This window comes from Ovis canadensis, chromosome 3 (genome assembly GCF_042477335.2).
Source record: "Ovis canadensis isolate MfBH-ARS-UI-01 breed Bighorn chromosome 3, ARS-UI_OviCan_v2, whole genome shotgun sequence".
NCBI lineage: Eukaryota > Metazoa > Chordata > Mammalia > Artiodactyla > Bovidae > Ovis > Ovis canadensis.
The window spans coordinates 34,439,209-34,464,075 of record NC_091247.1 but is presented as its reverse complement, the minus strand read 5'-3'; the positions used below and the strand labels follow the sequence as shown (position 1 = coordinate 34,464,075).

Genomic DNA, 24,867 nt, shown 5'->3' with positions numbered 1-24,867 from the left:
AGTTTGTTTGGCTTCATTGTGTCTCAGAAACATGAACTTGCACTAACACATAGAGCAGCATTGTTTGTAATAGCAAAAGACTGGAAACCACCTAGATACCCATTAATAATAAGAACTAACACTACATTTATATAATTACATACTAAGCAATCATAGGGGCTTCCCAGGTGACTTTGTGGTAAAGAATCTGCATACCAATGCAGGAGACTACAGGTTCTATCCCTGCATCAGGAAGATTCCTTAGAGAAGGAAATGGGAAATCCACTCAAGTATTTCTCGCCTGGGAAGTCCCATGAACAGAGGAGCCCGGTGGGCTACAGTCTACAGGGTCTCGAAGAGTTGGACACGACTTAACAACTGAGCACACACAAGAAATAACAATAAGGAAGGTTTTTATGTATAGCAATGGAATAGTCTCCAAGGTACACTCAGTTAAAAGTAAGGTGCAGGACAACTTGGATGCTGTTTGAATTAAAATGGGGAAAGATGTATATGTATTTGCATGAGTATAAATACAGAAAATGTCTTGGACTTGTAACAAGAAACTGCCTAGGTAGATGTGGTCTGGGAGACTGGAGAGAGAAGTGGAAAAGACTCTTCACTATACCCTATACATTTTTTGAATTTTGAATCATGTGAATGTCTTATCCCCCAAATAGATACAATTATTAATATGAGAAAGATTTTGCAATAGTTGAAGTCAAAGATAATCTAATCTGAGGCAACAGGAATGGAAAAGAGTCAGGTTTGTTCATTAGAGAAATAAATGGTTGAAACAAATTTTTTAATGAGAAATGCTTGAAATTGAGAAGAAACACAGCCTCCACTACACCCACTTCAGCACTCTCACAGAGCCTGTCCTAAGCCACAGCACAGTCATAGCTTGTCTTAGGCCACTTAAGACGAATGGATGGGAGTCCCCTTGCTCTAGCTTTTAAATCCTGGCTAGCTTCTCCCTTGCTTTTCATAAATATTTTGTGTAACCAAGGGAATTTAATAGATGAGATTATCTGGGAAAAGATTGGTTTACCCCATCCTTTCCTGTCCATATTTCTACGTCCTGAACTCTCCTATTCGGTATATGCAGACCTGTGTGATTTACAGCTTTAAATGCCTCAGGAAACGGCAGAAGTTTGTTGCATTCTTTCTCCAACCACAACCGACCACCCAGGGAGGGAGTGGGGAGAGGCCTGCGACCAAGGGGAGGGTCCAAGCCTGAGGATCATTTGAGTAGAGCGTCTCCAAGCCAGGCTTTTCTTCTGCTCCTCCCCTTCACTGTGTTTCGGTCTCGGGTCCATCCCTGGCTTCACTAGTGGCTGGATCTGCTGGGGGCTGCCCTGGGGCGGAAGCCGGAGTCGTCCCCCCGCGGCCCAAGGCACGGATTCCTTTGTCTCCCAGGCTTCCGCTCGACGGCGCGGGGGTTGCGGGTAAGTACTCTCTGGTCTGCCCGGCCCTGCCCGCCACGGGCCAGTAGTCTTCGCACAAAGCCAGGATTCAGCGATCGGGAGCGACACTCGGGCCTGGGCGCCCGCACTCTCGAGGCTCGCATAGAAGCCGCGTGGGAACCCGCGGGGGCGCGACGGCCGTCACCGCGCAGGCGTCAGTCTTCCCTTCGGGACACTGCAATTCCCATAAGGCCGTGCCGCGTCCCCCGCGTCTCGGAGGCCCGGGAGCGGCGCCCGCTGCGACGGGCTCGGGGACGCTCGCCGCACTGCATTATGGAATACATAGTCTAATAGAAAACGTCCTGGGGCACAAATTCCCGACCAAACCCACGTGTTTACCTTGTGCACTGGGGGGGTGGGGACGTCAATGAAGAGTAGCTACTAGATTTCGTCATAAAACGGCGACCAGACAGGCGGCGCCATCTTCGAACTTGGACTTCCGGAAGGACTTTGGTGAGGGTGAGTGTACCGCAGCGGGGTGTGAGGGGCCCCACGGTTACTACCCCCCCTTCTTTTTTTGGTAGCACTAAGACATTGGGAACCAATTCCGGCTCCGCTTTTCCGCCTCTGCTCAGCATCGCGACCTCCAGCCCCCGAGCTCCTACGGAAACCGCCGTGCTCCCACCTCCCTAACCCACGGTGGCAGCCCCTATCTCTGATCTCCTCGGGTTTCGCCTTCTTCCCCAGTGAGGTGTCCGTTACATCTTTTCCTGTGTCCGGGCCCCGGCGCTGCGAACATTGCAAACCTCGAACTCTGCGAACCTACTGTAGTTCTCAGCCTTAGGAAACTCACGGCTCACTTCCCGAACAGGCTAGTGGTGAAAGCTAACCCCACTCCCAGAACTGAGAAAGGGCAAGCGGTCACCCCTAGAGGGGTGGCGGGTCAAGTCTTCTCATTGTAGTGTGTTCAGCCTCTTCCTCGGCGAGGTCCTTCTAACCCTGGGGGTTGTGCCCCGCGCGCTGCAACCCCATTGGCGCAGCCAGGGGCCAGTTATGTTTCCCAATCTAGTCCTTTTATCACGCAGCAACTTGGCTTTCTGTTCGGGAAGGGAGAGGTGGCGACTTCAGCTTCACCCGCGAAACTCACTTTGTTAAAAGTGCAGGGTGCAAGCCCCATGGCCCCAGCGGCATATTGTTACACAAACGTCATTCCTGTGCCTTCGTTCCTTTTTGCTACCGTTTCTTATCAACTGTAGCACTTTCTTAATTGTTTTCTTTAAATTGATTTAATTTTAAGGTTTAAGTGCTTTAGTCTTGATCTAACTAGTCCATGGGTTTCATGGACTAGTTAAGGTTTTTTTAAATACAAGTTAAAATAAAAACATAATGAATCAAATTAAATTGTTCAATTTTGTATCAGAAGTCATCTTGCAGACCACCAGTTGTACCATAGGAACACTTTGGAAATAGTGTATTAGACCATGTAGTGTGTGTAAAATACTTCCATACCTGCAGAACAGGGTTACCTAATCATTTTCCGTGATTGGGGAGATCAGGCTGGCGGCCTTGGAGCAGCATGGGAACCAGACAATTTGGGGTGCAGATTTAAAATTTTGTAAATCCTGGTACAGATTTATTAAACCTCTTTTGCTTGTGTCCAAAATTTGTATTGTAAAGTCAAAAATGGAAATTAACCACCACGCCCTGCTCCTGCCTTCTCTGAGAAGTGAATCCTTATAGAGATTCTTGTACCTTGAGAAGTTAGTCCTTAAATCAACAAAGGTTAATGATTGCACTTACCATGTACCAGTTTCTGGATACAATAATGAATCAGACAGACAAGGTCCCTATCTTATGAAACTTATAAAGAAAATAGATACGGAATAAGTAAATATCCATATCTCTTATTAAAAAATCCAGATGGACTAAAGAGCTACATGTAAGATCTAAAACTTACAAATCATTAGAAAACAATAAAAAGATATTTTATATTCTGATATTATTATCAATGGGGTAGGAAATACCTTTTTAAAGACAGGAATTTCCTGGTGGTCTAGTGGTTAGGACTCTCCACGTCCACTGCAGGAGGCAGGGGTTCAATCCCTGGTCTGCAGCTGGGATCCTGTGTGAGGCAGGGTGGCCACAAAGACACAAAAGCCATAAAGGAGAAGACTGAGAAATTTAACTCATAAAATTTAACCTTAGTTTTGCAAGAAACATTATAAGCAAAGTTAAAAAAGGTAGATACAGAGAAAAATATTCACAACATAACTCCACAGATCAATAAGAAAATGATCAATTTGTCCTACAGAAATGGGCAATTCATAAAAGACATAGATGTCCAACATATAAAAAAGAAGTTGCTAACCTCAGTTATTATCAGGACAATGCAAATAAATGGGCTTCCCTGGTGGGTAAAGAATCTGCCTCCAATGAGGGAAACTTCAAATGGGTTGTCCCTGGGTCAGGAAAATCCCCTGAGGGAGGGCATGGCAACCCACTCCAGTATTCTTGCCTGGATCGCAAAGAGTCCGACATGACTGAGTGACTAAAAGCACACACAAGGAGGAATTTTTTCACCCATCAGACTGGCAAAAATCGAAGATTGACAAGGGTAGTTAAATGAGTATACCCATTTTTACAGTTAGTGGGAGTATAAATTGATTTTCATCTTGGCGACCTGTTTGGAAGTATCAAATTTTGAAATGTGTGTACCCTTTAACCCAGTAATTTCACTTCAGATGATTATTCTAGAAAAATAATTTCTCATTACTGAAGAGATCTATACTTGAATATTCATTGCAATAGTATTTGTAATAGTATTATAATCCAATTGTTCATTAAATGGGAAATATCCAAATAAACTATAATCCTATGGAACACCACATAGTAACCCAGAAGAATGAGATAGATGTATGTGTACAGATATGGAGAAATCTTCAAGACATATAGAAGTTCTCTTAACTGATCTTTATTTAACTAACTCCCTCTATTAACTGACATTCTCCATTTCCTCTATAAAGCATGCAAACTGATGCCCATGGCACACTGAATTCTCGAAGCCTATAGGTTTTTTTTCCTGTAGGTCTGAGTACTCTCACTAGTTGATCTGAATGCTTGCCAAAAGTTATTGTATTGTTTCCCATCATTTTTAATGTCAATTGATTTGTCACTATATTTATATATTTGTGACATATGTTTAAACTTTAAGAAAATTTGAGTATGTACAAGTTACGTTTCTATTAAAACTGAATTGAAATATGGCAGATACACAGGTGTTTTATTGTTATTTACATTCTACACATATTTATATGTATTTTGTATCAACTAAAGGTTTTATACAAACCTAAAAAAGAAAAGAAAGCAAACTAAATTGAATACTTTGGAAGGACAAAAGTAGTGAGTTTGCAGATAAGCAAAAAAGCTGCCAACTAGGTGTAAAGACAAGAAACAAGTGAATTGTTAAATGTTAGAAGGCGTCTGCTCCAGTTTAGAAGGAAGCAAGGGAAAGGAAAAAGATAAGGCTTGCTAGTTTCCTTGGGTGGGCCCAGAGAGGGCATGGAGCTAGAACATAACTGGAAAGCTTGACTTCAGAAAGTGGACGTCAGACTCACAAGCAGGGAGTGTTAGTTATTTGACAAGAAATTGAAGTATGGCTTTTGGTTTTTTCTTTTTGAATATTTTTTTGACTATGTCAGGTCTTAGTTGCAGCACACAAAATCTTCCTTGTGGTGCACAGATTCTCTAGTTATGGCACAGGGCCTCAGTTGCTCTGTGACACATGGAGTCTTAGTTCCTTGACTAGGGATCGAACCTGCCCCTGCATTGCAAGGCGAATTCTTGACCGCTGGTTTTTAGTTTTTGTTTCAGAAATCTAAGACTTAGTCATTTGCTGAAGACTATGGGATTAGACACTAAAGGAGAGGGTATGGGAGCTGACAGAAAGAAAGTGTGACTTTAGTGCCCAACCAGCTTAGATGCGCTGGTTGCAGTAGGTGATTGGTTCATCCAGGACTTGAGTTTTGCCAGGCCTATGAAACAAAAAGATGAAAAGAAAGGAAGTTTGTAATATCAACAAGAATCGGATTAAAATAAAGGAGTCTAAACTAGATGGGATATGGCTGACGCAGGGAGAAACTGGAGTGATCGGTGGATAGTGGAGTAATTAACATGGTGAAGAGTAGATACAGTTATCATAGTTGAGCAACCTGGCTGTAATGATGGGAGGTCGTGATCAGATAGTGGGTGTCTTAGTGATTTTGGAAGTTAAAAGAAGGTTTTAATATGTTGGCAAGGTCCAGGGTGTGACAGTGGAGTGGATACTAGTGATTTAGCCAGATGTTACAGGCTTGGAAGGAACAAGGTTTTACAGGATGGGGAGGACTTTTCGGTCAAGAATTGGCACTGGAGAGGAACTGAGAAAACACTGATCCCACTTTCTACTCTGGGGTAAGTGGAATTCGAGAGAATGAGCAACCTCCACTTGTGAGCCTGGAAAGCTAGAAACTCTACTTCCTGGGATTTTTCCATTCAAGATTCTGAATATAATTTAGGTCTTGCAAATCAAATATGCTCTTGAAGAACTCAAATTTAGACTTGAGTTTAGAGAGGAGGCAGGCCAGAGGGCATGCATTCTGCTTTCACAGATTGTGGCAGTGACACAGTTCTGGATCTGCAACCCAGAGAAGAGTCTGCCTCAGTCAGTCACTTTCTGATTATTGCAGAGGCAGCTTGTTTATGGAGCCATCACCTATGGCAGGGGCTTCTTGATTCAGCTGTGACTCCCTACCGTGGCAGAGAGAGGCCAGGTGGTTCTTGAACCAGCAGCTATGAACCACTTCTCAGTTTGATAAGCACTTGTTCCTAAACTTCTTTTTCCCCTAATCCTTCCTCTGTTCGGGGGATTACTTTTGTAATTTCTAGAAACTTGTAGAAGTTTCTATATTTAGAATGTCATCCTGTTATCTTTACATGAATGACAATTAAGAATTCTCTTGATCCTTCTGTTTCTTTATCCTCTGGCATCAAATGTTTCTGAGAACTCCCAGGCTGACCTGATTCCCTCCCACCCCGACTTGTAGGAGAAGTTTAGTTTTCATTCAAATATTTCTTGATGAGTCTTTATTGATCTTTGTGTCCTTTTTATACGATAAGCCCTTTTAACTTTAGGCTGAGAACTTGCTTTACTTCAGGAAAGTACACATTCTGTTTTTCTTTTCAGGAAATTTTCTTTTGTTAGGTCCTTGAACATTTTTTTCTAGTCCCATTTTTCTTCTCTGTTCTTTAGAAATAGCAATTATTCATATATTGGCTCCCCACTTTCTCTTTTCACCCATACCATCTTTTCACTAGTCACCAGTATCTCTTTATAGCCTGCATGGTTTCTCTCAAACACCTTTCATACCCCTGATTGTCTTTTCAGTAGTTTCAACATTTTGCTTCTCCTCTGATTTTCATTTCTTTTATTCAGTTTCTTTCCTTATGACTACCAACTCTTTTTTTTTTTTTTTGCCTTGCCATTGTTTTATCTCTTCTTTGATCTCTTATTTCTTGGATTTCACAGTCTCTGGCTTTTTTGAAAATATAGAAGTTTTTATTGGAAAATTTCTTGTTTTCTGGAGACATTCCTTGAAACGGTCCTTTTCACCTTTCATTTGAGTCCTTTTTATTCTTTCTGTAGCAACTATGCGTAGGTCCCATTGGATCCTTTTTGCTTATTCCTGATTTTGAATGGAGTAGTTCTCTCAAGGTTTGCTGTTTACCAGAGAACAATGTCGGCTTCCCTGGTGGCTCAGTGGTAAAGAACCTGCCTGCCAATGCTAGAGATGCAGGTTCAATCCCTGGGTCAGGAAGATCCACTGGAGAAGGAAATAGCAACTCACTCTGGTCTTCTTTCCTGGGAAATCCCAGGGACAGAGGAGCCTGGTGAGCTACTGTCCATGGGGTTGCAAAGAACAGGATACCACTTGGCAACTAAACAGCAACAAAGAGAATAATGTAGGTGGAGTCTCATTGACCTCTATTTACCTTGATATTGTTATATCCTATCTTTAGCATATGGTGTTATAATGTATCCTTAGCACCTGAGTTAGAGAGTTGGCTGTTACTATAGTTCATAAGGATATCTTCTTGAAGAGAGACAGTTGGAAATTTTAATTTGTATGATATTTCTTATGGTATTTGTATTAACACACTTTCCACTGAGGCTGATGAATTCTGCATCCTTAAGACATATACAGAGATTCCTCCTTTGATCTGAGTTATTTCTTCCCTTTTGTCAAAAACAGGTAGGTTATTCTGGTCACAAACTGGGCCCTTGTAGAGTTCTCTGTTGCTCAGGTTTTTGGTGTGGCAGTCACTGGTTTGTTTATCATTGTCAGTTTACTTTGGTCCGTGGTTGCATAGCTGACTTTTTGGGTTTGAAGAAAATGAAGACCTGTGACTATTTTTTAGTCTATTCTTCAATGTCTAAATAGTTTCTTAATGTAGTGGGATGTTCCTTAATTGTCTCATAGGCTACCACCTCCCCCATCCAGCTGAAAGATTGCTAGCAGGACACTAGAAATTACCTATCCTTAAATAAATCTGAACCTTGACTAATATTCACAAAGATGGATGTTAGCTCTAGTCATCCTGTCCTCCTTCAGTTTGATCTAAATTTTATAGTATCTGGCAGCTATACTTTATAGTTTATTTTAGAAACTTGTGGCCCTTCCCTGCTTCAAAACAGGTGACTTTTTTTTTTCTTTCTCATTTTTTTTTAGAGAGGAGTGATTCATTTCAGTAGGTTTCAGAGAAAGGGGTTAAATAATTGTTCATTCACTTTAAATCATCTAAATAAAGCACTTAGAACAGTACTTGGCGCATAGTAAGCATTTACTAAATGGTAGCTTGTTATTGTTTGTTCATTGTCAGTTCCATGAGGTCGGGCACCTTGTCTGCCTTGCTTATTGTCATGTTACCAGTTCCTGGAATAGTGCCTGTTATATAGAAGATGCTTAGGAATTACTGCTGAATGAATGAATGACCAGAGTTTGGGTTTCTGGTTGGTGGGGAAGGTGGGGGGGAGGTTGGAGGAACAATGATGAGAAGAGAAAGACAGGAAAGTGGAAAAATCTGAGCTCTTACCGGAAGCTTTTTCCTTCTAGTCATTTGTATGTCTCTTGCATGCAGGGGCAGCCATTTTTTGGGGTGCTGATGGATACCTACGGGGTCGGCTATATGGCTCTGGAGGAGGCCGGCCCCGTGGGGAGCATGACTGTGGTAGACTCTCCTGGACAAGAGGTGCTGAACCAGCTTGATGTCAAGGCCTCCTCAGAAACAACCAGTGTGGAGGCTTCCATAGAGATGCCATTATCTACCCCTTTCCCTGGATATGATGATTCTCTTGATGAGAGCAGGCTCCTTCCAGAGCAGGAAAGCCTCTCCAGACTGCAACAGGAAGGTATGTCCCTTGACCTTTCAGCCTTTTAGCCCCCCATGCTCAGCTTAAGATGAATGAGAGCAGGTCAAGCTCATAGGACTTTACAACCTGGATATGGTGTAATCTGTTCCAAAGAGGTTTGAGCTCTGGTCCCATCTCACAGACCCATATTCTTCTCTACAGATCTTTCTTCAGAGATGTCAAAGGTCCCAAAGCCTAGGGCCTCAAAGCCTGGCCCGAAGAGAGGTGGTAGGACACGGAAAGGCCCCAAAAGGCCCCAGCAGCCTAATTCTCCATCAGCCCCTCGGGTTCCTGGTCTCTTAGATCAATCCAACCCTCTGTCCACCCCCATGCCTAAGAAACGAGGTCGAAAGTCCAAGGCAGATCTGCTACTGCTGAAGTTGTCCAAAGGCCTAGATCAGCCAGAATCTCCACATCCAAAGATGCCCCCTGAGGACTTTGAGACCCCTCCTGGGGAACGACCCCGCCGAAGGGCTGCCCAAGTGTAAGGATTGTGGGGCACAGCTTGGTGGAGGGGGGCTGGGGTGAAGGGGTGGGGGTGGGGCAGATGCTGGAGAGATAAGTGGACTGTGGTGAGGTGTCAGGTAAGCAGGGGTGGTGCTGGGTTCTGGGCACTTGAGCAATCTTCTAGGTCTTAAAACAGCAGTTTCTGTCTGTGGTTAAATTCTGTCTGTGGGCCGTTTCTTTCTGTACCTCATCCTATCACATTTTCCACTATTTCCTCCAAGTCTTCACTGCAGTTTCACTGCGCTGTATACGTCAGCATATATATATGTCCTTCCATCCTTTCCATTTTCCCTCAGTGATCTCTGACTGTGGTAGAATGTGAGGTACTTCAGACTTGGAGTCAGAAGACCTGGGTTCAGATTCCACAATGTGATCTGAATCATCTTGGCCAAGTTAACTAACTTTCCTGGATTTCTGTTTCTACATCTGTCAAAGGGGAAGGGAAATTAATAGCCATTTCACATGGTCACTGGGAGGATCTAGTGGGATGAGAATCAGCCAAGTGTCAGGCAGAGGGGACTCTGGGTGAAGTGGCTGTGCTATGGCTCTGACTCTGCCCTGTCCTGCAGGGCACTTCTGTATCTTCAGGAACTGGCGGAAGAGCTCTCAACAGCCCTGCCTACTCCAGTGTCCTGTCCTGAGGGCCCCCAGGTGAGCAGCCCTACCCAACCGAAGATAATCCAGCCGCAGGCAGCCTGTCTCCGTGGAGAAGGGGATAACACCGCACGGGATGAAGACTTTGTTCTCCAGGTTGAGGCTGAAGAAGCAGAAGAGAGCGAGGCCCCAAGTGAGAACTCTTCTGACCCTGAGCCTGCAGCACCCCGAAGCACTGCCCGAGGATCTACTCAGGTAACCTGATTGGACAAGAAAGTGGAGGGAGAAATAGGATTATTGGGAGGATCAGCAGGGTGCCCAGAAGGAAGGCTTTAGCCTAGTAACTAGGATGGCCAAAACAGGGGAAAGTTAAGAAAGAGCAACTTCAAACACAGTTGAGATTTTGGGAGCTGAGGGTGTAGCCAAACAAGATTATTTGTTCATACACTGAGCATCTCCTCTGTGCTAGGAAATACAATCATGAATAAGACAGGGTCCTCCATTACAAAGCTTACAGTGTAATAAATGCTGCACCAGGAGTGAACAGAATGCTTTAGGCATATAGAGAAAGGATGGTTAACTGCTTAGACTTCATATAGAAACGCTAGTTGAGTTAGGTCTTGAAAGGAACAGAAGTTTTCCAGAGAGGATGATTTCCCAGAAATTGGTTGTGGCTGCAGCATAGGGCTTGGGTTAAAGTGGGGAAGATTAGACTAGAGAGGATGAAAGAAATGAAACTGGTAGGAGCCAACAAAGAGTATGTGCGTGTATAATTATGGTAAAATAGATATAACAAAATTTACTGTTTTAAAATGTACAATTCAGGGGCATTCAGTACATTCACAATGTAGTATAACCATCACCACTAGCCATTTCTAAAACTTTTGTCATCCCAAACAGAAACTCTGTACGACAATGGTTTGTAGATAGGAAAAGAACATGATCGGTTAGGAAAATAGGTTAATTTGCAGTTGACAATGAGAAGATACCTTCAGTTCTCTAGGTGAAAGGTGGTAAGGGCCTAAACTAAGCAGTGGAGGAAGAAAAGATGAGGAGACAGATACAAGAGATATGTAAGAGAATTAATAGCAGTTGGGAGTTGAAGGAGAGGAAAGGGTAGGAGTTTCCAACTTTGATGATGCTCTCATACACTGAACTTGGGAACACAGAAAGGTTGGGGGATGCAGGAAGGGTGAAGGTAGGCAGGCAAAGTGATGAGTTTACTGTCTGACATGTCGAGTTGGAGGGGCCAATGGGTCAAGGGCCATCCTTCTGGAGACATCTGGTTGCCAGTCAGATATACGGGACCAGTGCTTTACTCCTCCCAGGTGCATTTAAGGGAGCACCAAAACCCTCTAATAAAGATAAATGTCTCACTGCAACATTTTTAAAATAAAAATTAATGCGACAAATCTATGCTGAAGAAAATATTAAAAAAGAAGAAAATATAAACATTTTCAATATGCTGAAAGAAAATATAAAAATTTTCAATAAAGGCAGGAAGTATACTAGTGATATTCACTTTTGCCTCAAGTTCTAATATGGCTCAGCACCACACTGTATGAGTCTAAATTTTGTAGAAAAGTTGAGACTGAGTAAAGGTTACATTTGCTAAGATGCAGTCAGGCATAAAAATGGGGGTCAAAGCCATGAGTCAAAGGATGAGATTACCAGGAGTACATGTATTGAGGGTTGAGAAGACACAGGAACTCTAGGAAATACCGTCAGTGACTAACCCTCAAAGGAGGGAGAGACTACGAAGGTATAGCGGTGGAAGGAATAAGGAGAGACTACCCCCAGGGCAGGAGCTTCAGGAAGCAAATAGGAATGCTCTGAATTAAGTGCTGTAGAGACACACCAAGGAAGATGAACAGGAAATAGAGAGCAGGTTTTGCTGGAGAAGTAAGAGCAAAAGATGGAGAGGTCATTGTAATGGTTAAGATACAAATCGTTTAAGATGCTGATAGGAGAAAAATCAGAGAGCAAGTAGTACCAGGAGAAGAAAAAGCTGAGACAGCTCTCTCCTGAGGATTTTCTCTAACCTGTAAAATTCTCTAACTTACACTTTCTTCAATTTGATCCTCAGAAGCAGAAGCCACACGTCCGGGGAATGGCTCACAATGGCTTACCAAATCACATCATGGCCCCTGTTTGGAAGTGCCTTCATCTCACCAAGGATATGTGAGACTTGGGGAACGGGAGCTGGGGATGAAAGGTAGGGGTGGAGAGCAAAGGAAGACCGAGGACCCAGCCTAGCAGTGGGGCTGTGAGAAAGGGGGGCAGGCACCCGCAGGGTAGAACACGGGAATGACATTTGTAACTCAAAGGTACTGCTGCAAAGGCAGAAGCTCTCAAGATGTGCTGTCCAATATGGTAGCCACAAGCTGTACGAAGCCATTTAAATTTCATTTAAAATTAATGAAATATAATTAAAAGTCCAGTTTCTCAGTTGCTCTAGCCACATTTAAGTGCCCAATAGCTACTTGCAGCTCGTGTGTTAGATTAGCACAGATAACAGATTGCTCCCATCCTCACAGAAAGTTATGGGGCAGTGCTGCTCTGGAATCTCTCTTCCTTCACTAATGCTACTTGTGCTCCTCCAGCCGAGATCAGAAGCATTCATACTGGGAGTTTGCGGAATGGATTCCTTTAGCCTGGAAGTGGCGCTTGTTACCTGAACTGTAAGTTGAAGGGGCATCTTTGAAATCTAGGAGTGGGTGACACCCCTGGAGACAGAAGGGTAACTGAGGACTCTAGATTGATCATCAGAATCCCAGTACAGGTGAAACTTTTCCTCATTTAGACTGTTTGTTCCCTTTGCCATCCCCTAGTGAGGCAGCTCCCTACCTGCCCCAGGAGGAGAAGTCCCCGCTGTTTTCTGTACAACGTGAAGGACTTCCTGAAGATGGCACCCTCTACAGAATAAACAGGTGACGATTGCATCTCTTTTTTCTGATTCTGGGAGACAGAAGTAGGAAAAAGGGATGTCAGAAGGGATGGGAGATTGGCTCTGTTCTTCCCTGAATACTGGTCTAGTTGGTCCCAAGGCTAGGAGAGCTGCCTTTATTTGCTCAGCCCCCTCTAATCTGTAGCGCTTATCCCTGCTGGCCTAGGGAGGTTGAGGGTGGAACAAGTTTTCAAGGTCACATCTACTCAGCTAGACCTGGACAGACTGGCCCTAGAGTGAACACTGTAGTGAATCAGAATGCATGGGCTGTCACCTTTGAAGGTGAGCCTGGAGCTAGACAGACTTGGGGAAGGAAAGGAGGAAGATAACATGGTGGCTAGGCCTGGTCTCACTTGTAGACTGTGAGTGATGTTCTGGTGCTTGCTTAAGTCAGGAGCTCCAGGTGGTGCTCCCATTCTGTCTGCGTTGCTTTTTTTTTTTTTTTAATCTTTTTTAAGAACAGTATTAGGTTCACAACAAAACTGAGAGGGGGATACAGAGAGTTCCCATATTCTCCCTCTCTCCCCACCCTGACAAGCACAGCCTTCCCCATTATCAACAATCGCTCACCAGAGGGGCGCATTTGTTATGATTGATAAACTTACACCAACACATCACAATCACTCAAAGTCCATAGTTTACTTTTGGGTTCACTCTTACTGTTGTACATTTTATGGGTTTGGTTAAAGGTTTAGTGACAGATATCTATCATTATGGTATCATACAGAGTATTTTCATTGCCCTAAAAATACTCTGTTCTGCCTGTTCATCCCCTACCTCTCCCACCCTCAGCCTCTGGTTATCACTGACCTTTTTACTGTTTCCATAGTTTTCCCTTCTCCAGAATGTCTTATAGTTGGAATCATACAGTATGTAGCCTTTTCAGGTGGGCTTCTTTCACTTAGTAATGTGCATTCAAGTTTCCTTCATGCCTTTTCATGGCTTGATAGGTCATTTCTTTTTCATGCCAAATACTGTTCCATTGTCTGGATGTATCACAGTTTATTTATCCATTCATCTACTGAAGTCCTTACTGCCTTTTACTAGCTCCGTTTTTTCATCTTTGCCTTTTCTCTAGATTTAGCTCTATCACAGCACACCCAGAGCGCTTGGATGTGTCTTTCTTCACGGGGGGCCCACTCTGGGCTCTGGACTGGTGCCCGGTGCCAGAGGGGTCAGCAGCCTCGCAGTATGTGGCTCTTTTCTCCAGCCCTGACATGAATGAGACACACTCACTGAGCCAGCTGTATTCGGGCCCTGGGCTGCTCCAGCTCTGGGACCTTGGGACCTTGCAGCAAGAAAGCTGGTGAGGTGGGGCTGGGACACTGCCAGGGGAGAGTGGTGGAGGAGGAAAGAAGGGTGGGCTGGGCTGGGAGCAGGGGAAGGCTCAGACTGGGTTGAGACAAGGGGAACACAGGCTCTAGAAGCTCTAGACCCTTCCTTCCTACCCATTCTCTGCACATGCTCTCTCTCTCAGTCTTGGCAACAGAGCCCACTTTGTCTACGGGATAGCTTGTGACCATGGCTGCATCTGGGACCTCAAGTTCTGCCCCAGTGGAGCATGGGAACTTCCAGGCACCCCTCGGAAGGTACTTCCCAGTTGACTGTGGGGTGGCCTTTGGTCTCAGCCAGAACGAAGGGGACTTGGGTCTTCCCAGAGTTGGAGAAAGGGAAGTTGGAGAGTGGGGGGTGGAGTTTTTCCAGCAACTCCATATCAGACTTTCAGGGACCAGAAGCTCACGCATTTTCTGAGACATGCCTGCCAGCAGCAAGTCTCAGTGCAGATCTGGTGTCACCCTCTAGGCTCCTCTCCTGCCCCGACTGGGTCTCCTGGCTCTTGCCTGCTCAGATGGGAAGGTGCTGCTGTTCAGCCTTCCCCATCCCGAGGCCCTGCTGGCTCAGCAGCCCCTAGGTGAGTACTGCCCCCAAGGAGAATGGGGCTGCTGGAGTTGTGGCCAGAGCTTAGAAGGGCCTATCCATCCCTGCACCCCAAAACTCCTCTAGGCCCAGTGTCTCCAGTGCAGAGCCTTACCCAGTCACTCCTCCCATTCTGACTTCACTCTTCCCCATTCTTTTACTTCTCTCTTTGGCAGCCTGCAAGCTGTCCTCTCTCTTGCAGTCTTGTAACTGCCTTCTTGGAGCACATTGTCTTTGATCTCCCCACTTCCATGCTCTCCTTGCTCTCAGGTCTTCCCCCTCTCACTGCCCCAGTTAGCTGGCTGTGTGAGGGGCTGCCGCAGGCTGAGGCTGGTGCCTGGCGCTTGTCTCCTGCCACACTCCTCTTCCTCCCCCAGCCCTGTCCTTACCTCTCCCCCGCTCACCACCAAACATACATGAGAACACGCTCTCTCATGTGAAGGGAAGGAGAATATGGAGCTGAAGGTGAGCATGAAGAGGAAGGGGCAGAGAAGGGCAGCTCCCATTTGATTAAATTTATTTGTTTTTCAACAGTACTACATGTTTAAAGAAGAGGGCCCCTAGGTTTAAACTCTGAGAAATCCCCTATTTAGTGGTTTCTGGTGTTAGGCATGGATTGAGAAGGGAGTGGGAATTAAGGAAGTTAGGACAGAGGTGTACAGACAGTTCTTTCAGGATGTTAGTCTGTGAAGGAGATCATAATAAATGAGGGCGGTGGCTGGAAGTGAATGAGGGGTAAAGGGGGAGGGTTCCTTTGCAGCCCAGTGGTTAAGAAGCCACCCTTCCAATGCAAGCAGGGGCACAGGTTCAGTCCCTGGTCAGAGAACTAAGGTCTCACATGCCATGAGGTGTGGCCAAAATAAGGGGTAAAGGAAGGCTTTGGTTTGTTCATTTGATTAACCAGAGACGAGTGCATGTTTTACTTCTGTGCTTGCGAGTGACCCAATAGCAGGAGAGAAAGTGGAGAGTCCAGAAGGGGAGATCAGATGAGCCACGTTCTAGGTAAGGAAAGAGAGGATGAGAGGAGAGTAGAGTGGAGAGATTAGCCATTCTCATAGGAGGAAGGGCACAGTCAAGTAGAACAGGAAGAAAGAAGGATCTGGGGGCAAGCAGAGGCAAGTTCACACATTGATGGTGGCAAGAGAAAAGTGAGAGGGAGGGGCATTGTTGAGAGGGCAGGGGTGCTGGTCTGCGAGCTCAGCCTGGTTGGGACCCCAGCCGTCTGGATCTAGAACTTCAGTTTCTGCCCTTCTTCCTCACAGATGCAGTGAAGCCTGCCATCTATAAGGTGAGTGAGGAGCCTGCTCCCTTAGCCGAGGCTCCATCTTCTAGAGCCTCCCTTACCAATTCCACAGTGAGTCTCCTTCCACCTCTGGAAAATCTCCCACCCCGTGCTGACTAAACACTGATTTGAGCCTTCATTCCAGACAGTAGTTATGCCTAATCCTGGTCTTGTCTCTCTGTCCCTGCAGGTTCAATGTGTGGCAACCCTCCAGGTAGGGTCTATGCAAGCTTCAGACCCCTCTGAGTGTGGTCAGTGCCTTAGCCTGGCTTGGATGCCCACCCGGCCCCACCACCACCTGGCTGCTGGATATTACAATGGTAAAAAACAAAACATAGGGAACTATTGCTCTTTAAATTTTCGTATATGCTTGTTTTTTGGTTGTTGTTTCCCTTTTGGTTCAGTGTTCAACATTATGTAGTTATAAATATTCATGCTTGTAGAAAAAATACAGAGAAGGGAAAAATATCACTAGACTTTTTCCACTCAGAAAAAAAAAATTAAGAATAGATAAACATCATTTCTTGCTGTTCTCTATGCATGTATAAAAGATGGAAAGAGAAAGAATTCTATAAAAATGGGATCATAAAGATACTTTTAAGATTAAAAAGGGAAAAAATAAAAATTTTAAGTAACATTAAGTAATTGGTATCATTAGGTTGTTACTGTTTTTACTTGTGTGAATTAGATCTTGGTTGCATCATGTGGGATCCTTCCTTGTGGTGCACGGACTCTCTAGTTGTGCCACGAGGGCTCAACTAAGTTGCTCTGTGGCATGTAGTATCTTAATTCCCCAAGCAGGGGTCGAACCTGAATCCCCAGCGTTGCAAAGTGAATCCTTAACCACTGGACCAGCAGGGAAGTCCCAGTTGCCACTGGTTTTAAATAACAGTTTCACTTTTAGGCACACCAGTAGACTTTCTGCTGGGGATGAGGAATTTAGCACTCTTACCCTGCTTTCTTTCATCCCTCTCACTATCTCCTGTGTCCCTTTTGGTGGTCTTACTCTTACATTGTCAAGGTATGTGATACTTGACGCTGCTTTGCCATCTTAATTCCCAGAATTACTAAATCTTAACTCTATATTGAAAAGAGTGCCTGTCTCCACCAGACCTTTCATCTCAGGCTCCCCCTCGGTGGCTCTGTTATTTAAATTGCTTAGCTGTAATTCACTGTCAAGTTTTTTCAAGAAAGGCTCATAAGTGTTACATTTACTGAGTTTCTATATAAAAAGGGGATGTCTTTTACATTGATCAAAGTTATACTTTTGTTTACCTCATCCTCTGCCAGGCTGGTCAGCTTGCTTTGTGGATCAGCCCAGTTAGTTTATTTGTCCATTTGTTTTCTATTCCTCTACATGTTGCTTTTGGCTCTTTGCCTGTTCTCTTTGCCATAGAGTAGAGTTGGCAAACATTTCTGTTCAGGTTCAGACAGTGAACATTTTATGTTCTGTGGGCTGTTTGGCCATTGTTGGAACCATCCACCTCCGCCATTGTAAAGTGAAAGCAGCCACAGACCTCAGGGAAACAAATGGGTGTGGTCGTGTTCCAGTCAGACTTACCAAAACAGGCAGCAAGCTGTGTTTGGCCCCCGGGCTATAGTTTGCCAACCCTTGTCCTAAAGGGTTTATCCTTTAAAAATAAGAAAAATACCCTTGGCTGTTATTTACTGGGTGCATTCAATCTATCTTTCAATAGTAGATCTCAAACTAAGCTATTACTTTTATGTTGATGAGCACTGGAACTAAAAATACCAGGTTGAGTCTTTAAACCATGGAGGGAATGTTGGCTAGCTAATCATGATCCCTCCAGTCTCTCATAAGGGATCGATCTGAGAGTAGAAGACATAGGTCCTAGGAGCCAGAGAAAGAAATTAGAGCAAGGAAAAGAGATTATTGTGTGCTGTGCTCAGTCGTGTCCAACTCTTTGCCACCCCATGGACTATAGCCTGCCAGGCTCCTCTGTCCATGGGATTTTCCCGGCAAGAAGACGAGTGGGTTGCCATTTCCTCCTCCAGAGGATCAAACCCATGTCACCTGCATCTTCTTTATTGGCAGGTGGATTCTTTACCACTGAGCCGCCAGGGAAGCAATAACCTAACCGTAACACCTATGCATTCTTTCCTGACCCTCAGGCATGGTGGTTTTATGGAACCTCCCCACGAACTCGCCCCTGCAGCGGATACGGCTCTCTGATGGCTCCTTGAAGCTCTACCCCTTCCAGTGTTTCCTAGCCCATGACCAGGCTGTGCGTACTCTTCAGTGGTGCAAAGCTAACAGGTATGGAACAGGAGGGTTGTGGCAGTGGGAGGTGAGGACAGGCTGACTCTTCCAGAGTTGTTTAGATTTGATCGTTTCCTTCTCTCATCTTTCCACAGTCATTTCCTAGCCTCTGCAGGGAGTGACCGGAAAATCAAATTTTGGGACCTTCGACGACCTTATGAACCAATAAACTCTATCAAGCGCTTCTTGAGTACAGAGCTGGCCTGGCTGCTCCCCTACAATGGTGTCACCGTGGCTCAGGACAACTGCTATGCCTCGTACGGCAGGATGGAGAGAGGATGAGCTCTGGGAACAGGCCCTCAGGGTTGGGGTGCATTGTGCCAGTTTGTTGTGGGGAGAGGAGGGTTGTTTCACTGAGGGAGTCTGGATTTTGGGGGAAGAAATGAGTCTAATCTTAGAAAAAGGAAGATTTTCTTTTCTTTATCTCTTACAGTTATGGACTCTGTGGAATTCACTACATTGATGCTGGTTACCTTGGTTTCAAGGCCTATTTCACTGCTCCTCGAAAAGGCACTGTCTGGGTGAGCCCCTCTCTTCCAAACCTTCAGTACATAGGCAAACGGTTCCTAGTGGTGGTCAGAAAGAGGCCATAGGTTTGGAAAGAAAGAGAAGATAGGTGTGTGGTAATTATCATCAAGGATATGGATTATGTTAAACTTATTTATGCTTGTTTATGTGAATATGTCTTTCCCCCTCAGACTGTGCAGTTGTTACCAATTCACAGAACTGAATGAGTGAGTGAGTGAGTGAATGACAAATATCTGTCTCTTCCTATTAGAGTCTTTCAGGATCTGACTGGCTCGGGACAATAGCCGCAGGAGATATATCTGGAGAGCTCATTGCAGCTATATTGCCTGATATGGCACTGAACCCAACAAATGTCAAGCGACCTTTAGATCGAAGATTCGTACGTATATGAATATTTAATAGCACCATCTGTTGGGTCCTAATCCACCTGACCTCCCAAATTAGTGCTGCCAAGTAGCAGAAGAGTCTCCCAGCCCCAGTATTCTCCCTAGAAGTCTTAGCATAGAGTTGTACATAATCTCCCCTACCCTCGTGTATCTGAACATAGGTTTAAACATACCCTTTTCTTCTACCCTAAAGTCTTTCCTGCTCCAAACCAAATTTCTCTCTTTTACTTTTACCTGGTTTTCAGTATTACAGGACCTAATCTCACATTCTTCTTTCTAGCCTATATATAAAGCAGATCTGATACCATATCAGGACAGTCCTGAAGGTCAAGACCACACTTCTGCTTCATCTGGGGCCCCCAACCCTCCCAAGGCTCGAACTTACGCTGAAACGGTCAATCATCACTACTTGCTGTTTCAAGACACAGATTTGGTAAATTGAGGCCAGGAGAATGGGTGCAGCATTAGAAAACGTAGAAGACGTGAGTCCTTGTATAGCAGGGGATCTAGAGGAGTTGCAGCAGAAAGATGCAAAACTAAGAATCTGCTCGCTTTCTCTCTCCTCTCATACCCTCCTCCCCAGCGTTCGTTCCACGGTCTGCCCCACAGAGAACCGATGCTGCGCATGCAGGAGGGAGAGGGGCAAACGCGGCTCTGCTTGGACCGGCTGCAGCTGGAAGCTATTCATAAGGTAGGAACCTTACCTCTCAACTCCTCCCAACTCTGAGCCTGTGAGCCATGAAATCGGAGAGGAAAAGGTAACAGAGATGGCAAAGGAGGGGAAACAGCTCCACACCCTCATCCTCCAGAGCACGACAAACACATCTTTCGTGGTCTTCTTGTCCTGCTTCTCACCCCATCATGGTCCTGTTCTTTCAGATTGCGGCCCTTCTTTTTGCTCTTAGAGCTAGGACTCACCCTGAAGTACCAACTCTGAGCATCACTTTTGTTTTCTGTTCTTTTCACAGGTACGTTTCAGTCCAAACCTGGACTCCTATGGATGGCTGGTCTCTGGAGGGCAGTCGGGGCTGGTTCGGATCCATTTTGTCCGTGGACTCACCTGTCCACTGGGCCACCGTATGCAGCTTGAAAGCCGAGCCCATTTCAGTGCTATGTTCCAGCTGGCCTCCCCCTCTCCAGGGCCTGGCTTTCCTCCAACCAGCCATTGCCTCCTGCCCGGTCCCTAGTCATGGTCCCCACAGGACCCTCGGAATGAAGTCTGCCGAGAACAGTTGGCTCCGAGCACACAGCCATAGGAACTGGGGCCTTCCTGGACAGTGATGCTGCCAGGCCTGGATCTTTAGACCTGCCTCCCCAGGACCCCTTAGATCCCTCTCCTTCCACAGACTTCTCCTGTCATCATGGCCCCCCGCGGGCAGGGGGGTTCTCCCTCCACAAACTCTCAAGTCTCAGCATAAAACTATGACTCACAAGAAACACTCAGCCTGACCTAGGCTTGGGAGTCAAATTGCTCATATTGAGCATATTGTGAAGTGGGTAAAGCTAAGTAAAGGTACTGGGTGTTTTTGAGACCACATGTGAGTGGGTGTTTGGAGAACTGGAAAGGGTATCTGCATGAAGGCTCCTGTCTGACTATACTCTGGATCCAATATTACTGCCTTCCTAACTTCCTCTTTAGAGTACCCAACACACAGGCTCACGAGCAGGTGATGGTAACTCATTGGACTGAAGCTGCTTATAGGACTTCCTTAACTAAGGAACACACCAGACGCCCTGCCAACAGAAGAGTGGCTCAGATCTTACTTGCTCCTGCTTATGAAATATTCCCAATCACTGGTCATCTGACCCTTCTTGAGCACTCCTAGACAGTCATGTTTTTAAAATCTTCCTTTATATCAAGTCAAAGAGTATACCTCTATACATTTTACCATGGGTGTTAGGAAATCTAGTCACTCTTCCCTGTGATTGCTCTTTTAAGTATTTAAAAATAGCTATCATGTGTTTCCCAAGTCTTTTCTTCTCTAGATTAAATATCATCAATTACTTTAACCATTCTTTCACACGTCATGGTTTTTGATCCTTCTGTCACATTGTTGACTTATTAAACATATTTAGCTACTTTATTTCAGTTCTCTGTATAGGAGGTATTTAAAATCCAAGCACAGTAGTATATCTCATCTTGTTAAGAGTCCTCTTGTGGGATGTTGCAGGCTCATAGTGACGGCAGTATTGCCTGTTAAGCAAGGATGGACCACCCTCCCACCCCACCCCACCCCCCGCCACCAAGGAGAACTAGGCAAACAATAGTCTTCGAATGTATGAGTATAACCTGAGGTTTGGTTGTGGGGAGCAGGGGAAGAGTCAGCTGACTTTAGGAAGTAAGAGAAAAGCACACAGCCAGCTCCTATTGAAGGGAGTGGAGATTAGTTCAGTGCCTTCTTGGAACAAAACCCGCTGGCACTCTAGACTGATTGGACAAATATCTGGGAAGAACTTTCTGCCTCTTCAGTGGAGAATTTATCATATGTCAGAAAATGTCCTTTAAGGGGAAAGGAATCAAGTAGTTCAATTCCTTTCCTGTGCAGGAGAGGAAACAGACCTGGAGGCAACCCAGACCATTAGCAGCAGAGGGACCACAACTCACGTCAGTGCCAAGTATTGCACCATCCTATTGTGCTAGCTCAGATTATGCCAGTTTGTTTTTGTGACAGTTGGTAGGGAAGTGCTTTCCATTGCAGCGTTGCTTTGCTCATTCTACACAGCAGCTCCTTGGCACTGCACCATGAAATCCCACTTTTAGTGGTAGAAAGATGGGGTCTGGGGACCCATGCCACTGAGGCTGTAGGCTGGTATTGGCAGCCCTGCCCTGCTGCTGGTTCTGCCCTCATCTCAGCCTCCAAAAGAAAATCAGGAAAATGCTCTCAGCCCTTGCTTCCTTTCTCTACCGTAAACCGTTTACTCCCCAGGCCATCCCCCTTCCAACCATTCCTTATCCATGGGTTCCTGCACTTTTCTTCCTTTGTGCCTTTGCTCTAACTAGTCCCTCTGGAATGTCCTTTTCCACCATCTCCACCTAAGTATTATTCATTGTTGGAGGTTCCAGCTCATTCTAACCTTCACCAAAGGGCTTCCCAGATTTCTCCAGTGAAAATTATTCTCTCCCATGTGTTCCCAAGAGGAAGGAAATGAGGCTAAATGAATATATATTAGGCATTTGATCTATTTCAAGTACTTTAACATATATGACTTAATTTAACCCCAAAAAGTCAATATTGCCCCATTTTACTTGATAAAGATTCTGAGAGCTTAAGCAGTCTGAAGGTCATAGAACTGCTGATAATCTGACTTCAAACTACAACTGTCCAATTTGGCACATTTGGTCTCCTATTACATCTGCTAGTGTAAATTCACTCCTCTAGCATGGTATTTTGTATATAGAAACTTAGTTAAAAGTTTGTGATATCAAATTCTCTTGCTTCCTAACTGCATTTCTCCAGTATCTCTTAGAGGATTCTCCCTGCCTTAATCATACAGGAACTGTGTAAATTGAGGGACTGGAGCTAATCAGGTAAAGAGCCTGAGTCAGACAAGGCTGCCTCCTGAAGTGTGAGCTTCCTGGGGATAATTAAGCAAAGGGTGCCAGGCTGACATCTGCCAGGGATCTTGCAAAAGTTTCCACTACCCTAGAAAGAATGTTGCAGTATATTCACAAACTGTTACAAATGTTAGAACTGGAATGGGATTAGGAAATCACCTAATCTGTTGGTTTCCAAACACTTGCAGTTGTGGGCCTCCTTGTTTAAATGTGGGTTTTTCTAGAAATATACACATATTTTTTATGTGGGTAGCCTTTCCCTTCTCCTGGGGATCTTCCCAAACCAGGGATCAAACCAAGCCAGGTCTCCTGCATTGCAGGCAGATTCTTTACCAGCTGAGCCACAAGGGAAGCCTAAGAATACTGGAGTGGGTAGCCTATCCCTTCTCCAGCGGATCTTCCCAACTCAGGAATCAAACAGGGGTCTCCTGCATTGCAGGCAGATTCTTGACCAACTGAGCTATCAGGAAAGCCCTTAGGAATATATACATATTTTTAAAAGTTGAGATAAAGAACAACTTGTGATACCTCTCTCCCCAGACATCTGCTGCTAAGTCACTTCAGTCGTGTCCAACTCTGTGCGACCCCATAGACGGCAGCCCACCAGGCTCCCCCATCCCTGGGATTCTCTAGGCAAGAACACTGGAGTGGGTTGCCATTTCCTTCTCCAATGCAGGAAAGTGAAAGGTGAAAGTGAAGTTGTTCAGTCGTGTCTGACCCTTAGCGACCCCATGGACTGCAGCCTACCAGGCTCCTCCGTCCATGGGATTTTCCAGGCAAGAGTACTGGAGTGGGGTGCCATTGCCTTCTCCACCCCAAACATCTATAAATCCCTAAAACTGAGGAGCCCTTGGATTGCAAGGAGATCCGAGCAGTCCATCTTAAAGGAAACCAGTCCTGAATATTCATTGGAAAGACTGATGCTGAAGCTGAAACTCCAATACTTAGGCCACCTGATGTGAAGAGCTGACATTTGAAAAGACCCTGATGCAGGGAAAGATTGAAGGCGGGAGAATGGGTTGACAGAGGATGAGATGAGATGGTTGGATGGCTTCACCAACTCAATGGACATGAGTTTGAGTAAACTCTGGGAGTTGGTGGATGGACAGGGAGGCCTGGTGTACTGCAGTCCATGGAGTCGCAAAGAGTCAGAGGCGACTGAGTGAATGAACTGAACTGAGGAGCCCAGTGTGAAAACCATTTCACAGATGAGGAACTTCAAGTCTAGGGATGACCAAGGCTGCAAGCCTGCTTAGTTATGAAACCAGCGCCTAAACCTGAGGTTCTGTAATCCTAATGCTTTCCATGGAAGAGTCATCTTTACGCAGCATTTCTAAAGGCTGCTGCTGCTGCTAAGTTGCTTCAGTCATGTGGGATTCTGTACGACCCCATAGACGGCAGCCCACCCGGCTCTGCAGTCCCTGGGATTCTCCAGGCAAGAACATTGGAGTGGGTTTCCATTTCCTTCTCCAATGCGTGAAAGTGAAGTAGTTCAGTCGTGTCTGACTTTTCGCGACCCCATGGACTGCAGCCTACCAGGCTCCTCCGTTCGTGGGATTTTCCAGGCAAGAGTACTGAAGTGGGTTGCCATTGCCTTCTCCGTTCTAAAGGCTATTGTGGACAAAACATTGAACTAGTTGGCTAGGAGGACAACAAACCCGAAACAAGACCCAGTTCCACCCATTCAGGAGCTCACAGTTGAGGCTAGTGAAGAACTTACATTTTTCAAAAAGTAACACACACATATAATTACGGCTAACAAGTTTCCAAACTCTGATTCCTGAGACCTAGAACTACGTCTGGACCTTGGCCAGTTCCAGGACACGGGAAAGGTGAGGGTCTATAAGAGGCCCTGACACCGAGGAGAGAAGGGGCAGAAAGAGGTAGAAGGACCCTGGTGGGCTAGCGGGCTCAGCAACGAGACCCGGCGCAGAACGAGAAGGAAGCCCTCTCCGCGGTTTCAGAGGCTGGGTTCACTCCTGTTCCGGCCCTGGACACAACGAAAGCCTAGCAGTCGGCCAGGCGGACAAGGCGGGACTT

General features: G+C 45.4%; 1 protein-coding gene across 2 annotated transcripts; it reads left to right on the top strand.

Moving 5' to 3' along the window:
* Nucleotides 1-1,182: 1,182 nt before the first annotated feature.
* GTF3C2 (general transcription factor IIIC subunit 2) lies at nucleotides 1,183-20,806 on the top strand. 2 transcript variants are annotated; one of them, XM_069580303.1, is made up of 19 exons: nucleotides 1,183-1,427; nucleotides 8,559-8,829; nucleotides 8,992-9,313; nucleotides 9,906-10,185; nucleotides 12,017-12,111; nucleotides 12,534-12,611; nucleotides 12,762-12,860; nucleotides 13,956-14,183; nucleotides 14,355-14,466; nucleotides 14,681-14,789; nucleotides 16,057-16,082; nucleotides 16,267-16,396; nucleotides 18,210-18,354; nucleotides 18,453-18,614; nucleotides 18,791-18,878; nucleotides 19,136-19,264; nucleotides 19,552-19,704; nucleotides 19,855-19,962; nucleotides 20,240-20,806. In XM_069580303.1, exons 2-19 carry the CDS (start codon nucleotides 8,583-8,585, stop codon nucleotides 20,456-20,458), a joined length of 2,730 nt encoding a protein of 909 aa, XP_069436404.1. In that variant the 5' UTR covers nucleotides 1,183-1,427; nucleotides 8,559-8,582; the 3' UTR covers nucleotides 20,459-20,806. The 2 variants fall into 2 exon arrangements, with proteins under 2 accessions (XP_069436404.1, XP_069436403.1); XM_069580302.1 differs by having other exon boundaries at nucleotides 1,412-1,904.
* The last annotated feature ends 4,061 nt before the right edge of the window (nucleotides 20,807-24,867 follow it).